Source organism: Amphibalanus amphitrite, unplaced genomic scaffold (assembly GCF_019059575.1).
Source record: "Amphibalanus amphitrite isolate SeventyFive unplaced genomic scaffold, NRLGWU_Aamphi_draft 000345F_arrow, whole genome shotgun sequence".
In the NCBI taxonomy this organism is placed as follows: domain Eukaryota; kingdom Metazoa; phylum Arthropoda; class Thecostraca; order Balanomorpha; family Balanidae; genus Amphibalanus; species Amphibalanus amphitrite.
The window spans coordinates 295,130-313,256 of NW_024881840.1; the positions used below are offsets into that span (position 1 = coordinate 295,130).

General features: G+C 48.0%; 1 protein-coding gene across 1 annotated transcript in view; it reads left to right on the forward strand.

Annotated features, from left to right (window-relative positions):
* Positions 1-18,127, forward strand: part of LOC122389155 (delta(24)-sterol reductase-like) — a 30,131-nt gene that overhangs the window by 4,542 nt on the left and 7,462 nt on the right. The window contains exons 2-5 of the mRNA XM_043380890.1: positions 10,333-10,488; positions 11,443-11,548; positions 12,600-12,718; positions 13,141-13,413. Coding sequence (XP_043236825.1) covers positions 10,333-10,488; positions 11,443-11,548; positions 12,600-12,718; positions 13,141-13,413 — 654 coding nt within the window. The remainder of the gene's footprint in view (positions 1-10,332; positions 10,489-11,442; positions 11,549-12,599; positions 12,719-13,140; positions 13,414-18,127) is intronic.

Below are 18,127 nucleotides of genomic sequence, written 5' to 3' on the forward strand. Positions count from 1 at the left end.
AAAACTAATGCTGTACAAATATATACTTTACTTGACAGAATGTAATATTAATTTCGACCACAGGTCTTTTTCAAACATTTTCAAATTAGAAAAGTGTCAAACTATTTACTTCAAGATAGGATTAATAATAATAGCGAGTATTTTTTCGGATCTCGCTTAATGTCGCAAGAGCCACAGCTCAAACATTTTATGTTCATGTTGAATGCTTGTAAAGTTTGTGAGACAAAATCAGAGCACATAAAAAATCGAACCAACTGAACAATGGTTGGCGGTTTCCTGCCCTCTGGGTGTCTAAGAGACAAAACCTAAGATAAACGTTTTATGGTCTTTGTGTAACAGGTCAAATGCCAGTAAACGTTCGATTGCACAAGTCATATCCAGGTAGATATAGTTTTTGCCCAGCACGCCGTCTTCCCCGCACTCTTGCAAACGGTTCCATGTCAATTCCACCAGTGACATTTCAAGCAGGTCAAACCAGTGACAACTACTCAACCAGTGACATTTCAATCAGAGACAACTGAACCAGTGACATCTGAACCAGTGACAACTGAACCAGTAACAACTCAACCAGTGACAACTCAACCAGCGACATTTCAACCAGTGACAACCAGTGACAACCAGTGACAACTCAACCAGTGTGCTAAATGCCTTGGCTCTATTGTCACAAACCACGTTGGTTAAGTTGTCACTGGTTGAGTTGACTGTATACCCTTGTGAACATGTGCATTTTTCATTGTTGTTAAATATGTCTTCACTACTCCGGCAGGTGTTTTTGCCTTCCGTGGAGGAAATGCGCCCCGACGAGGAGCGACCCTGGACTCTAATGCAAGACAACGCCCCTATCCACACAGCGAGGGCAGTCAAGCAGTGGTTTGAAGACCACGCAAACTCAGTAAGTGGCATCATAAACCTATCATGGCTGCTAACTCTGAAGGCTGCCCCACACTGGACCTCGCATGCGGTTGCGAGTTTTTGGGTTTTCGTTTTTTTCAAAATCAAATAATACAATCTAGCTGAGCGACCCACGCTACTATCCAACAAGCGAGTCTGCATGTTTTTAGCTTCCGAGCTACCTTGCATCGCATTCCAAAAGTTGATTTTGAGTCAACTTTCGATTTTCCTCGCTGCGAGGTCTGCAAGCTCTACGAGGTTTGCGGGTTTTTCGTTGGAGTCGAATTTTGGTTCGTTCATGCTGGTATTGCGACTATATATAGTTTTCGGAAGGTGCACCGGCTTCACAGCATTCATGAAGTGACCATGAGGGTACGGTCTAATTACTCAATGAGTTAGTATTATGCCCGCAAACTCAAAACCCGCATGCGAGGTCCAGTGTGGGGCGGCCTGTTGTGGTATGGTTTAGCTAGGTGACCGGTGACCTGATGGCATTATTTAAAAAAATCTTGAGATGCTGTTTATTTATTTATCTGTTTATTCATTTTCACCCCAACAGCAATGCATCCCAATTAGAGAAGGCGAGGCCTATACGGCTATGTGCGGGAGGCCGCTTTGCCCCTGGTCGCCTCGTCCCCGCCTGTTATAAACTTATTGAGATAACTTAAACAATTATTTAAAAAGTTAAGATACCTTACAAAATTGCTCAGTAATGATCAAACACTTTCCAACAGGTGTTATTCGTTGCACAATGCAGCTTCATAGTCATGACCGATGTGTCAGCCTATATCACGTTACAGTGAGTAACAAACATGGTTTTGTTCGCAGGTTCGTGCCATCTCCTGGCCATCAATGAGCCCAGACCTGAACCCTATCGAAAATGTGTGGTCTCTAATGGTTCATGAGCTGGAGGAGGAGCGCGCCAGCCGGCCCGGCAGCTCAACCAGGACGAGCTCTGGGCCGCCGTCTTGGTGAAATGGGAGGAGCTCCGCCGCCGCCCCGGCTATCTTCCGGAGCCTGGTGGCCTCGATGAGGCAGCGGCCGGAGGCAGTGCTCCGAGGCAGCGGGCGGCCACGCCTCCTACTAAACCGTTCTGTTTGTTTGTCATCTTATGTTAAAGAACAGTGTTTTGTTTATAAATTTTACTTATGTTACCTACATGTGATTAGTGTGCAAGATGTATATTAGTACAAATGTGACTCAGTGACAAGAGGCTGATGCCTGATTTTTTTTCGTGATGTGATATTCAGGGGGCTTGAAACGTCTCAACTGGGGCATTCCACGATAGATCGTACCAGGCCCGTCACCCTCATCTCTCAGATTTTAATGAAAATCGGTCCTAGGGGTAATCATAGGCCCCAAAGACGCCTGGCAAAATATCAGACTTCTCAGATCAAAACTTTTTGAGTTATATTGCATTACATTTTTTTAACTTCGGTTTGTAACGGTGAGTTTGATGGCCTATAACTCAAGAACGGGTTGAGCAACCAGCAAACAGTAAACAACACTAAGCTTGCGATGAATCAAAAATTAATATCACTATTTAAAAATTCCAAAGAAAAATTTTCATTGCTGGGCAAAAACCTTAATCTTTTTTCATTTGCCTCTAATGACTTTTGGGACCAAAATTTTTCACATTTTTATTTTTTCAAAATAAACTTCATGTCATTGCAAATCGACATGCAAAAAATTAGAAAGGTGTTCTTTCTATAAGATCCTCATTTTCCCGCAAACAAAATGGGTTTCGGAGGGGTTTATACGACCCCAGCACGCCGTTTCGCTTCTAATAGAGCTAGAGCCTCGCGGAAAAAACGAGCGTGTGTGCCGTTACAAGTCGCAGCGATTGGTACCCGATTTTTAGGTCTCAGGTTAACCGGTAGCGTCTGAGGTCATGTCAAGTGACTGAAGTTACGGGTTCGGTTTTTAGTAAATAACTTCGCAAAAAATGGCCGCAGAGCCGCGATTTTGGCATCATTGTGTTCGCCTAGCTCAGGTGCATCGAATGGTATACTTTTTGCTAGGGTGAGGTCAACTTAAGTAGTTGACCTCGGGTCAAGGTCAGGTCAGAGCCCCTCAGGTCACGAAGCTGGGCAAAGGGTATCATATGGCATATCATTCGATTCGGAAGGTCTTCCCGAGTCCATTGGTGGCTTTCCCGACTCTCTAGCTCCATTTGATCGGGAGTTATTGACGAAAAACTCGTACGACCCAAGTGACGTCATAAATGACGTCATAAATGACGTCACGCAAGGTTAACAATGCAAAAGTGAAGCATTGAATTTTGCAAGGAGTGCATGAAATCACGATACCATGTACGTGAGATAGTTTGAGATCATTCTCGGTGCCAAAATAACGGTTTTTTATATTTCCCCATTGATTTATAACAGTGATGTCACGTGACCGACCTGGCCTCATGTAACCTTAAAAAATTCCCAGATATACAAGTTGTGAGACCTCTGGAGGACACCATGTATGCGTCCTGTAACTTTCATCTCGGACAGCTATGGTCATTGGCGTCCAAAACAATGTCAGAACCAAACAGCCTTTTTCACCCTCGCGCTTATAGGAACGAGGGTTGGATGAACCCTCTTTTCACTTTTTTCATATGACTCAGACTTCAATTGAAATTTCAGTAACCCGTGATGTCACTAGCCAGCTTTACCACGCCATTTGTAAGCTCTCCTCCCGAAATCACTATTCGAAACCGTTATCGTGACGTAAAATAAATACATTTATAGAAAGAACACCTTCCTAATTTTTTGCATACTTCTTAACAATGAGTCAAATATTTTTTTAAAGAAACAAAAATTCAAAAAAATTTGGTCCCAAAGTCCAAAAAATACAAATGAAAGAAAACTCGATATGCCATATATCAAAAATAGCGTATTTTTCGAAATTTCAAAAATACATATTAATCTCTGTTTCATTGCAAGTTCAATGTTATATAACATTTGACATTTGAATAATCCGTCTTAGAGTTACAGCCCGCCAAACTTAGCGCCGCAAAGCAAGATCCAAAAAATGTTATACACCATAACTCAAAAAATACTTATCTGATAAGCCTGAAATTGTTACAGGTGGATTCAGAGCCCCTGATTACCCCTGAGACTAATTCTCGTCAAATTCCGAGAGATGAGGGTGTCAAATTGGAAAAAAGTGGTACGATCTATCGTGGAATGCCCCAACTATTAGTGTGAGCTAGGAGTGCTATGATCAGCAGCACTTGTATATAGCATCGCTGGATTATGTGCAATGAGAATAGACTTCATATCATTACTCAACCTTTTATCCGACAAACCCCAGGACTTCACTTGAAGAAATATATAGCTGACACTCCTGGCATGTCTTGTTTTATTATTTGAAAAACTGTTAACCTTCGTTTTTAGACGTAGCTGCTACTAGCATGCAGTCATTCCTCTATTGCAGTCATTTCCTCTAACAATGAATTAGTCAACTCTAATTCATTGACAGCGAGAGTTTTATCAGCACCCAGGGCTTCGACAAATTTTGAATGACTCCGACTACTAATAAAACTGTTCACTCCGACCGACTACGGTTCCGGCTTCGACATCTTTTGCATTGAGGATTCCTAAAACGGTTGTGCAAAAGATGAAAAGGAAGATTGGTGCACTATGTGATATTTATTTTAATTGTCGCCCGTGGAAAGGGCCGCACCCTCCTGAGGTTTTTCACGAATAGCGACAAAAGGCGGCACGTAGTGCCGCCAGCTTTCCGGCTACCTTATGGACCATCCTTTGCGCAGTTTTTGGCGAAAAATGACCGGGTCAGGTCAGGTAACAGAGCTATGACGTCACAAAGGTAACAAGGTCAGGCCGATTTTGCATGAAATCGTAGTTTTTCGTGCTTTTAACGATGATATCGGTTACATTTTGGCATTGTTTGGGTCAAAAGTGACTGACATGGCACTGACACACCCTCTATTGACCTATGTAGGGTCAAGGTCAGGTCAGGTCTAGTTCAGGTCAGTGTCCTCTGGTGACCGCTTGAAGTTTGACTTTCCGGCGGTAATTTTTGGCCCTGAATTCGAATCTGACGGCCAAATAAAGCTCGGGCACTTGGTTTATTGAGCGTCTCAGGGTCAAGGAGAAGTCGCCGACAGGTTAGATCACATTTCCGACCCCAACTGTCAGACGGCATTTTCGACCACCCGGGGCGCGAACGCGACCCCGCCGGCTTCCGGGCGCTCTGCCCCGGAAGTTATCGCGTAAAATGTGACAAACTATACACCAAAATGCACCACATTCATCCAGAAATACGATGGTGAAAATTCCATGACGATATCTGCCATAGCGGCGACGCTACAGGCGCGCAAAGTTAAAAATGCCGATTTTCCCGAACTTTGATCTTTAACCTGCCAAACCTAGGTCATATATTGACCTATGGTCAAAAGTAATATGCGCAATCGCGAGCTCTCGTCGAGAGCAATACGCTGTTATTCCGCTAAGCTCTACGACGACGCGTTTCGAAACGGCAGAAGGGGTCGTACCCCCCCCCCCCTCCACTGGAAAGGATGGTGAAATGCCGTCCACGGGCGAGGGTTAAATTTTTAAATTGCGAAGTTCTTAAGCGCCGATTCGGGCAACTTTCATAACGGTAATACTGAGGGGCACGCATTCGTGACGCATGCCCAATAAATGTGAATTGTTATGTCATATTGACGTTATTGACGTTCACATTGACGTCACATTGAAGTCTAGTTGAGACAGAATGCCGGTGGCCATAGGGAAGTTGTGGCATTTTCGCTTATAACGAAAGACTTACGGTGAGATTTGTGCTTCCGTTACTTATTTGATAGGGACGGATTTTTTTTTTATTAAGGTGAGATGAGCATTTTTGAGAAACATGGCAATCTTCCATTTATAGTTAATAAAAAGTGTGCTCGTGGTCTGGAAGAGCAAGGTTAAGAGCAAGGAGCTAGGCCAAAAACATCAGGAGTTTTTCTATAAAACGTTGCGGTGAGAGCAAAGAGGGCGAGGAATTTAAGAACGATCCGAAACTACGTAACGGCACACCTTAAAATACAGAAGCCTCTTTAATCGCATTCCTACAGCTACAGAAAGGGGTCTTTCCCCGGCTGGTCGGCCATATTACAGTAATACACCGTTTCACCATGTATGTGGCCTGCCTGTGTAGGGGAACAGCTATCTGCTACACCGTCCGGGCCCGCTCCCCGCAAACAGCCACCGTGATCAGTGGACTTCAAGCAAACCCAAAACTTTGCTGGAGAAATAATCCCAATATACACAGTACACACTGCCGCACTAACTCCGCGCGGACTGCGACTGCATGAATCACTCCCCTTCCCCGGCCTCCCTCCCCCACTCGGGGGGAGGGAGGCCGGGGTGGCTGCCTTCCGTGCGGCGGCTGACCCAAGTTCACCAGACAGCAGCCGCCTGGATGGGATACTGTTCCGCAGCGCACTATCGGTACACTCTCTGATACACCAGACCTGTCCCGCTTCGGTCCCGGTATGAGCGCGGATTCTGCGCTCAATAGTACGTATCTCATTCAATAACCAATTCCTACATTATGAAATGTGCATCGATAGGCGCAAAGCTGATAAACTAAAACAAACATTGAAATGTTGAAGCCGCTAATCAAGCATGAGTCAACGAGCTTGAGCACCATGTTTAATGATTATTTGTGCTGTCTAAATCTTACCGCCACGAAAGCATATAAACAAAGAAAGGCTGCTTTTTCCAATATCGAAACAGATAGTCAATTTTAAGCTTATTGGTAATGTTTCGAATAACTTGTTCGAAGATAAGATCGCACTGTCATCATCCGCAATCCGGCGACTTGCCACACTAACAGACATTCTTACTCGGCGCGTCGGTTGCAGGAACCCCGTGTGGTTTCATAAATTGTCACATTACAACTCAACCCCGTGTGGGCTATGCGAGGCTGAATGGGTTAGAAGAGAGCTCTGTCAAAGAACGGCGGCTGGCTGGCTCTCTGTGGCTTTATCACTCTCCTCTTGGCATCCTGTTCCGCTGAATGTGTCAGTTTGTAATGACGTCAGTCCGGGGCTGGTGCGGTCAGGTTCAAAACGATAACGTCACGGGCCAAACACCGTGTCCACTTCAAACTGCGGCCACCAGCTGCGCCGACTCCCACGGGGGTGACAGACAGACAGACAAGCAGACCACGCTGCCGGCCTTGCCACTTGGGCTCCTATCTCTGACTGACAGGTACCGTTTGCTGATATCGTCCACTATCTGCCGATAGTATTTGATGATTTTGGAGTTGCTAAGGCTTGATCCTTGTTTGATCAACATCGAGCAGACGAAACGTGAGCAATCCCGCCCTGCCCATTCGGCCTGATGAATTGAGTAGAGAAATTCAATTGGTTTAAAGGTAGTGTGCCACCTTTGAAAGATTTCCCATTTTATTTTTCCTAGGATAAGAAGCTTCTGTTTTTACCTAATATCGCAAAAACAAATCAAAAATGGGCCTGGAATAGTGCCTTTTTCGCCTAAAAGTTTATCGGTTTTTCGATATGTATAACAACTGTAGTGGGCTGACCTGTAAACAGGCGTCGGCAACAATCGCGAATGCGGCGCACATGTGACAATAAGCAAAGGTCATTATAGAGTTACGACGTACGGGAATGAGTTATCAGCTGTCTAATCAGTAATCGTAGACAACACTATTTATACACTGTGGACAACACAATGTCGAGCCTTAAACTGTAAGCCTGTATTGGTATTGTTTCTTTTATTTGGCTGTCGAACATTATTTATGGTTTAGAATATGATTTTATGTAAAATAATTGATATGAAAAAGCCGTCTCTTAAGTTATGACCCCATTTCACCACACGCAAGTGGCAGAAATGACAATGATCAGCTGACGCATTTTTCTTGGCCGAAGTCAGAGCGCGCGGCCCGACGCACCACCACCGCACCACAAAGTATGAGCAGAAGCCGCGCCCAAAGCCAGGGCCCCGGTAACCTGAGGTAGCCGAGTCGGGGCAGCGTGCGCTGACCCAAGCCGGGGCCGCAGCTTTGGGCGCGGTCTACCGCATCCCCGCGGGCAGCCCCGGGCTATCACATGACACCGGGAGGACGCGCGGCCCCGGCTTGGGTCAGCGCACGCTGCCCCGACTCGGCTACCTCACGTTACCGGGGCCCTGGCTTTGGGCGCGGTCTACCGCACCACCTAACAGGCGTGTTCGAAACCGCAGGAGATGATGATGAACGGGTTTATCGAAACTTGATTGGATGAGCATATCGGTAATAGCGATTTCAGTGTGTGCATTTATTGTTCATAGTGGTGTGAAATGTGGTTGGGGTACGACCGATAACCCGTCCGGGCGAATTTCGCACTGGGGTACTCAAAATTTGAAGAATTTAAGACGTTTCCATGAGTTTTGAAGGTATGGATAAGTTCTAAAAATCCGGTTCTCCTTAGCTGGGCCATTAACTCCATACGGTCCAGGAAAGCTGGCACACTACCTTTAAGTGACTATCCCACCTAAATTTGGAGCTGAGATAGCCAAATTGGGGTCCCTGGCCTGCATTTACCGGTTTGGGCACTCACAACATCGATAATTGCTTTAATTCGGAGATATTTAAAAGCGTGGTGGCACGTACTGCTTTGCGCGCAACATCTGCCGCATTTTAGGATGTCAAATCATTGCTTCCAAGTGACGTCGTATGGAACAGCGGAGGTCCCAAAAAGTAAACAAAAGTTAAAGTCTAATGTCTTGAAAACCAGTGAATAGTTTTCGGTACAATTTGGTAGACATCCATTTTTGCTCTTTCTGAACCACGGGACATCGAAAGTGTATGCAAATTCATTAACTTTTTTTTTAGGGCGGGAGGGTCCCTCCATCGTAGCACATCTGTGTACGCATGCAGGGCTACTGTACACTGATGTTCTACGCTTGAATATCTATGCTGTTCTTAGCATTACGTTCTACACTTTGCATTAATAAACGTCATCATAACTCATGAGAGCTTGTGGACGACAACCTAACATGCCTAATCAGGATGAATGTGCGCTTTATCGATCTGACCTAACGCCTTAGGCCATGTCGAAAAGCTTTTTTAGCGAGAGGCGACAGAGAAAACTGTACCCAACGATTAGAGACGGGCGTGGAGTACGGATATTTCGATATTTCGCGCTGTGTGAGGGGGGAGTCCTCTTATCGGTGGCATGGTGACGCTATTTTTTGTGGTACTTATTCACAACAGGCAAAAACTTGACAACAAAGAACTGAAGGACTCAAACATTTTCTTAGATTGGCGAAACGTGTGAAACGGTACTTGAGAGAGTAGCGTACCTACATTTCGTCGTTTCGCATCGTGGGAAACAGCTTTGAGGCGTCGGCGTGACAATACAGCGTATTTTTCTGACCTCTCGCTCCTCTGTCACTCTTTGCTTTCCCTTCTCGCCTTACTCTATCCATTTTCATCATCCTATCTCCACGTCGAAGTTCAAAGAGTTTTCCTGCCATACGTGCACGACGCATAAAAGGCATACCAAAATTTTTGCTTTTGCCGTTCACGGCCAGCTTATATAACAAGCTAATCACAATTTACAAAGGTAACAACTTGAATACCAAATTCAAGAACTTCCAAAATGTATGAAGTTAATAGTGAATGCGGTTTTCGGTGCCCATCCATTAGAACTGCCCATATAATCAAATAATTTTTCTCACTTCGGGCTTAGACATTTTGGAAGAGGATATAAGCGCGGCTAAGCTCGGCGCGAAGATCGGATGGGGTTCGGATGGGCACTATAACATTATGCTGGCTTTTTTACAGGGAAGACACTGGGTTTTAGTACTAGGAATGATGATATATTATCTACAGTTCTTACTAAAATGTACAATGATAGAAAAATGGGTGTAACTGTGTAGACGGATTTATTGATAAGTAAAAGCTCAGCCAGATGTTCCCGCCAAGACTTATAAATACATAATATAATTATTCGAATTGTTCAAACGTGTCTGGGGCCATATGCTCTACAAGGAAGTATGCACATGATCAGGGCTAGAAAACCTGCTATTGCAAAAAGAAAGACGTTGAATGAACATACACCATAGCAACTGAAAACGTCAAACCCAAGGTACAGACGCCTTATAATATGAGGAGGGAAACTCCATGCATGTTTTATGTCGTTAATTGTTAAACCTCATCTATTTTCCCATGGACAATCCGTAATCGTTATATGGACCGATGACGGTCGTGGCCGTCTTGTTGCCAGATCTGGCTGCCTTACATGGGCCGCACAGGGACAGCCCGTCATTGCCGCTCGTGACTGTCTCTATAAGATGTCCGGTGGGCCATGAGGAGCCCTGCAGTGACCATATGTGACACCTGCGACCGTCTTTAGGTGTGGCGATATGCTTCCAGGGAACGCGTGTAACCGTGCTACCGTGTAACTGTGAACGGTGTAACCGTCTGTTCGTATAGGTGAAGCGATGGCGAGCGCAGGGAATGCGCGCGCCCATGTGCACAGCCCGGCCCGGCTGGCAGACCATCTCTTTCCGCCAGCCCAAGTACAAGAAGACGTTCCACAAGATCGACGTCAACCTCGTGGACATTCTCGACATCGACACAGAGCGACAGGTGGGTGTCCAGATCAGCCGAGGTCCCCTCTGTCCGTACACCCCGTGTCAGTGGCATGGTGTCGCTATCGGTCACCGCCCGTGACCGCCACACGCTGTTGTCATGACCTCGCTCAAATCGGAGACGGGGAAGATAATAGGCAGCTCTGTTAGGAAGCACGTGCACTTGGGAATACTTGGAGACAGATATCACTATTTATGTATACTATCGTGTAAAACATTTGAAAATGGGTGTGTCGTATCGCACGGTGAGCCGGAAAATCTGGCCACCTGGGACGCGCCGCCTGTCTTATCGGAGGTGCGAGCTCGAGACGCGTGACATCAGCGCTGCACTCGATCGGCGTGGACGGCAGTCGGGACGCGGAACAAAAACGAAACACCAACGGACGCGGCGTCATCGGAACTAGCCCGATTGGCGTAGCTCTACACATAACCTTCTTCTTAAGATAATAAAAACTGACTGCAGGTGAATGCCCACTTTACGATCCTATAAAAGTCATGCTATTCCGGCTTTAACCCTAAATGTAATGACTATGAGTCGAGACCGAAGTGATCAATACACGGGGATGACCGGCTTTTAACACAGCGATTGACGCGGAAACCTTGACGCATGTGATTAACGATTCCTCTTCTCTTGTGAGTTGTAGTATATGTGGGTTCCTCCGCTTTTTGACCTCATGTGACCCTGCTCGTTCCTCTGCTCCTGTGTGACCCCGTGGCTTCCGGTGTTCCCGTAACCATCTCTCTCTCTCTCTCTCTCTCTCTCTCTCTCTCTCTCTCTCTCTCTCTCTCTCTCTCTCTCTCTCTCTCTCTCTCTCTCTCTCTCTCTCTCTCTCTCTCTCTCTCTCTCTCTCTCTCTCTCTCTCTCTCTCTCTCTCTCTCTCTCTCTCTCTCTCTCTCTCTCTCTCCGTTCCTCCGTCTCGGTGAAGTTGTGACCCTGTTGATCCCGCTGCAGGTGGTGAGGCTGGAGCCGATGGTCACCATGGGACAGCTGACGGCCACGCTGAACCCGCTCGGGTGGACGCTGCCCATCATCCCTGAGATGGACGACCTCACTGTCGGTACGTGGCTGGTCTGAGCACTGCAGTCGTCCCCAAAACGAGCCTATTCAGCTGAAATATGCCTTACAGATCCGGAATGTCATCCGTAACCGTCAAACGCGCATTATTCATACGCAACATTCACATTCTTTGTAGTAATCCGACAGCTAACTTCCGCCACATTGCTTGCATGCCTCACGTCATAACAGTGAGCTCCTGTTTGATTTGACGAGAAGCCCCGGTATAAGTTGCATGGTGTTCACTGGTGGGGTGCTTCCCTGGTTGGTCTCACTAGAGCGATAACTGACGGTAAGCTGGTCAGGCCGAGGACACCTACCACACGGACAGACAGCCGACCTCAAAAGCTGACCCTGTGGGACGACCGACCTGACGTTTACTGCTGCGATGACTCGCGGACGAACGGACGATGGGACAGCAGAACTCAGAGGCCCGTCATGTCACACCGTCGGGCAGCCGACCTGAGGTGCTTGTCATCACACCCCGCGGGTCGGCCGTCCTCGCCCGCTCTCTGTCCCGCGGACGACCGCCGACACCTGTCCCCGTCGCACCGGTGTGCCCGACCGGGAACAGTGGCACCGGCCGAGCGAGCGACACCCGGTCATAGGTCATCTACAGCCACTGCACACATGCACCAGACCTGAGAGGGCGCGTGATACCGCGACGACCGCTGGCGACAGGGCAACGGCAGCGGCATTACTTACTATTCGGAAGTTCAGAACCATGGTCCAAGCCACTAATCCGAAACCTGCTTATGTATAATTATCATAAACTCGCATGCCTTCAAGAAAGGGGAGAGTAGCGAAGGAAAAAAAATATGTCTTTGGTCGGTGTCGGGATATACATATGACGCTACGTTGAGGCCGGCGGCCAGTCCGTCGGATGAGCTGCTCTCATATCGGCCCTGCCGTTTCTACATCGGATGAGCTCCGATGCACGGCGAGTCATGTGCGGCCGGAATGCGGACCCAACGCCGCGCCGGCCAGCCCCTATTGTACCGATGGTATCGGTGAGTGTTTGTGCTGTCGCCGAGTACACGGCTCTCGCGTTGCAGGTGGTCTGGTGATGGGTACCGGTGTCGAGTCGTCCTCGCACCGGTTCGGACTGTTCCAGCACATCTGCCTGGAGCTGGAGCTGGTGCTCTCAGACGGCTCCGTGGTCACCTGCTCCCGGGTCAGTGGCGGCGCTAATGACTGCATACCTCGGTCCCCAGTGTTCCTCTTTTATGTGCTCACTAGCCCTACCTTTCCGTCATCCAATTCCTTGTTTTCTCGGATGTTTAATATTTATATCTATTTCACTACCAAATTGGTAAACGTTATCCACCGCAAAGCTGAAGCCCCAAAAATGGTTTGCTTGCTTAGTGTCGTGTAAACAAATACAACTTTTTCATCGGGACAGCTCATCAGTTTTATGGAAATATATTATATACTATGACATTGTGATATAGGCTAAAACAACAAGTCATCAGATAGTAAAAACCGTTGCACAGTCGTAATCCTACGTACCTGCGTATGCACGTTGCACGTGTGTCTGATATACGCTCGGGCAGTGCGGCTGACCGGTCGTGTCATGTCACCGGCCGGTGCCCTCAGGAGGAGAACGCCGACCTGTTCCACGCCGTGTTCTGGTCGTACGGCACGCTCGGCTTTCTGACGGCCGTCCAGGTGCGCATCGTGCCGGCGCGGCCGTACGTGCGGCTCCAGTACCGACCCGTGCACGACCGCTCCCAGCTCAGCCGGCTGCTGACAGAGGTCAGCGGAGGGCCGCACCAGTTCGTCGAGACGCTCGTCTTCGACCGTGACCGGGCCGTCGTCATGACCGGCGACCTGGTCGGTCACGCCGAGCCCACCGCCGAGCCGCACAAGGTCAGTGACCGGTCACTCCGCAGACTCAGTAAGCCAGCGTCTCTTACGGCAGGTCAAGTGTATGATTTGTGACCGAAAAGGCCTCTTTGGGAACCGAACAGATATGACCCAGCGAGCCTTTTAAGACGTGTTTAGACGTGTGCAAGTGAAAAGGTGGATGTCCGCTTGGCTTGCGACTTACTATGCAATGCAGTGCAATGCAATGCAATGCAATTCCCTTTACCCTGGACCGCCCCTACCCCGCACCCAAACCTAGCCACCCAAACACCTGATGAGGGCACAAGCACAGCCATTCCGGGCTGCTCTCAGATGTCACTGTTTTCATCTGGTCCTTTTTCAACCGCGGAGAGCAGGATGGTGCACTCTAACATGCAATTTTAGCTGGGCCGACGCAAACGTAATCTAAAAAGATTCAACCGTCTGTCCACGTCAACTCCTCGCAGGCAGCGCATCTACTTAGCTCAGCGCCACAAACTCAGACATTTTCGCCTGCCGGGAGTCTGCAAGCGGAGCAGTTTCTTTCGCCTGCCGGTCTTGCGAAGCCTGTTTGTCATCACCCTCATTTCTCCCTCGTTTGTGGGGGGAAGGGGGCTCACTTCTGTTCTGGCTAGACTGTCTCCGGTTGCTGGGTTATCGTGGCGTTTCGTAACTGACGCTCTCTGAGACGGTGGGTAACTAAGGTAAACGCTGATTTAGCATCCACCGTATTTATCGCCGGCTCCCGGTGGTGAGGAGAAAGGAAAGGCGATCCCCACGCTTTGTAAGCATTCCTGCGTGCACTCACAATGCATTCCATGTAATTCCCCTTCTAAGCTAGTAAAGCAGCTCCGGTTAGCTTCGGCGCCCTAAATTGACATCTTTGTATGGTGGTATCTCCCCTGAACAATTCCCTAGACCTTGGCACTCGGTAGCCTATATCTTTGTCCTATTTCCCACCGTGCGGTCGAGCCCCGCCACCCTGCACCTGGTTAGACCCGGCGCCGGTGGCCGCCCACCGCCCACCCGCAGCCGCGGCTAAGTCAGGCAGCCGCTCTGTCGCTGCGACGGCCGGCCTGTTGGGTCGATACGAGTCGTGGCTCTCCCCTGCTCTCCGTTGGACGCTGGCTGCCTAGCAACCAGACGACGGGACGACCGTGACCCGACCGGGAGACCTGGCTGGCGCGGTGTCCCGGCAGACCGGCAATTGTGCGACTGCGATTGTGAAGGAGGCGTTTACGATTTTGATAGATCGCCATAGATCACAGACAGATACGTTTGCATATAACCCTTTTGTGCCATTCAAAAATGATCTCATTCTCGACGCAGGACACATCATGTTCCATATGAACCCACTTGACATTGAATATGCTGATCAGCAATTCTTAAATGTACGTACATTTTATTTTATTATATCTCAGCGAAACAACATTCCTCGAGACACGGATATCCCTGTCGGTTATGATTGGATTAAGTGGCGCTCTAGGAATCTTATCAAGACAGTATCTGCAGACTTATATAATGAAACATGCATATCATGTTACTGCAAAAAGCATGGGCGTAGGAACGGCTGGAACATTGTGGGTGCATGGGTGCAGAAATCCAGCCACGGCCGTTGAAGCGGGGGGGGGGGGGGGGCGGCACCAGAGCGAAGGCTCGTTACGAGCTTTGAGGGTGTACCATGTCGAAAAGGTACCAACCGATAAGTGCATTTGGAAGCATTGACCCTCGCATGTGTAGGGGGGTCGGATGAACCCCCCCCCCCCCCATGGCTGTTCGCAAATAACTCGCGCAAAAAGCGGCCGATCGCGACAAAACTTTTAGTACCCTCGAGTTGATCAGTTTTACACCTACTCTAAAAATTTCATGACCCTGACCCAAAAGACCTTTGACCTGTGACCTGATTCTCGAGACCATGTTCGGCCGGAATCGCGATTTGGCGTATGTCAGCTCACATTATCCGCGCGTTTCCAGTCTTTTTGTGATTGTAGACGTCCAAACATGTGAAATGATGTTCTTCCCATGCATCACGGTGGGTGTGAAGATAACCTGAAGGTCAGGTCAGGTCATTGACCTTTGATGACCTCGGTTCACTTTTTCGAGTTTTACATGTTTCTAGGGTAGTTTATAGGGCTGATTTCGAATTTAGCATCCATTTGAACGTTTACGAAGTAGTTTTAGTGCTTTCGTGACATGCTACGACGCCGTCAGTGGTAGTTGACACCTACTATGGATAGCCGGTAGGACGCCTAATGGTTGACCTGACCTGACCTGACCCGATCTGGCCTAAATGCATGAAGAAATCATCTGTGATCAAAACTAACATCAGATATTTGTGATCAGCACCCCGAAAACCCGATAACAGCTTTACTTTACGCCACTGGCGGTCGCAGCCGCTAGCAAAAGGGGGGGGGGGCCAAAGTCACACTCGCGGGACATAACATTTATCTGTCACCGGGAGGGGGGGGGGGGGGTGATCGGCTAATTTTTTACGTCCACGAGGCGCCGCACAGTTGACATTACTTATGCTTCATCCATTTCATTCTTGCTTGAAATCTTTGAGCTCAATTTAAGGCAAAATCACCAGTTCCATTTACCGTCTCACGGTGTGCCCACCGGTCGGGCCGCTGCACCGTCCATGACGACGGATCGGTAGCATACACACAGAGAAAAAATCACCCCAAAAAATAGGGTACTACAGAGTACCGATTCTGCACTACTATTTCGGGTATGTTTACCTTAAAAATGCAGGTAATCCCATCCCAGTCGTGTCTTGCTACCACCATAATCAAGGTACCCGAATTCCATTACAGCTTTTTCCTACTCTTGATTTTCCGTTCATTCGAAGACGCTTTTCAGGGTACACCGCTATTTGAGGTAACGCTACGCAATTATTACGGGTAGTAATACACTACTTTCGGGTTTTTGTACCATGCCCCAGGTTCATTTACCTCGTATTTTGGGGTAGTGTAACCTATTATGAGCGCATAAATATGGGTCGGATAACCCAATGTGGTGTAAATGTACGCCAATCGCTCTGCAGAGTGCCAAATCTGTACCATTTTTGCGGGTACCACGGTTCTGAGGGTTTCGTAACCAGGTGCTCGTATCCAGTGTCATCAGGTACTTGTACACCACGCGTCGGTTCTGCTACATTCCGCTACGCAGTTCACCGGAACAATCTGCTAAAATACGCACACCGCAGTATATCCCGCGCCCCGCTGGGCTATTCAGCCATACGCGCCCTGCTGGGGGGGGGGGCAGATTCTGCCCCCCCCCCTGTCTAACTTCCGAACCGATGGTCGTAGAAAGACGGGGAAAACGCCGGCCGGCGGACGCCGCCGGCCGGCGGACGCCGCCGGCCGGCGTTTGCCGGGACGGCCGGCGTTTCCAGCGATCTGTTTGGTCGAGCGCTTAGTTGGTAGGAAGCTGGTAGGCATTTTTGTAAATTAAAAAGTATGATGTTTTAAAATAATTTTCCTTTACAGAATCGCTTAAATGAATTATTCATTGAGAATAAAGGCGTCTTGCACGACAAAATATTTGTATTTCGTGTCGCTTAGTTGCGCCATCTGTTATATACCAACGTTGGTATATTCGTTATCCTAGCAGAGGTGGGGATGGAATCGAAAATTTTCGTTTTTTCTTGCGTCGTGCAAGCAATTTTAAAAAATCGTACTTGACTTTCCAAACACATGCATGTGTTGTCACATGTGACATGGTCATTTGGCTTTATTTCAGCCACACTCGTTTGCACTCACCTGGTGTCTGGTACTGTTCCTTGACGGCGTTTCTTGACATCCCAGTGCTGTTTCTTGTTGACTTGACGGCTTGGTGCCCTTGCAAAACACGATCCACCACCACACTCGACCGGGAAAGAAAGTCGCGCAGCTCACTTGCACAATAAAACGCGTGAAACGCCATTAGCACTCGCCGTGCGGCTCCCAGCCTCACACACACACACCCATCACGCCGGCCACGGCGGCACAAACTGAAAGCCTGCGCGCCAAAACAGTCAAACGTGGAACGATGATTGGTGGAGAGCAACACCCTTCTGCGCATGCGCGACTTAGGTCACGCCCCCTGAGTTTCTGACAGCATCATGTAAAATTACTAACAAAAAGGTAACTCTACCTAAAAATAAGTAGTCAGAAAACCGCATTTAAGTACTTATACACCCTTATGAGTTGATGCATGTTACAGGTACCTGCTTTTCAGTGACAAGTAGTAAAAAAACATGCTGCCAGAGTAGCTCTATCACGACCGATTCTGATTTTTCGGGTAAAGATACCACTCTGTTTGTTAATGATACCCCGAATTTGCAGGGTACTGTGAACCTTGAAGGTACATTTACTAGTATGTGTGTAAAAAGAACCATTGGTGTACGGGAACCCCAAATAAATGGTGTGTAACTATTCCTATTCAGGTTTTCATACCTGAGAAATAAGGGTACTGGTACTCCTCTTATGTAAAAAAATCCCATAGAGGGGTAATTATTTTTCTGTGTGTAGGTATACTCATGGAAGGTCAGGCACGCGGATTCATGACCTTACCACTATAAAACAATTCGGAAAAGTACAGATACATCTTGCTAAAAAGTACAGAAACCTCTTGCTTTGAACAAGCATGTGAAACCCAGAGAGCATTTTTAGACTATGACATTTACCCATATAGGTACCTAGTTAGTTGTGTGGCGGCGGGAGAGAGTAGGTACACCGGCCTCTGGAGACCCCCACAG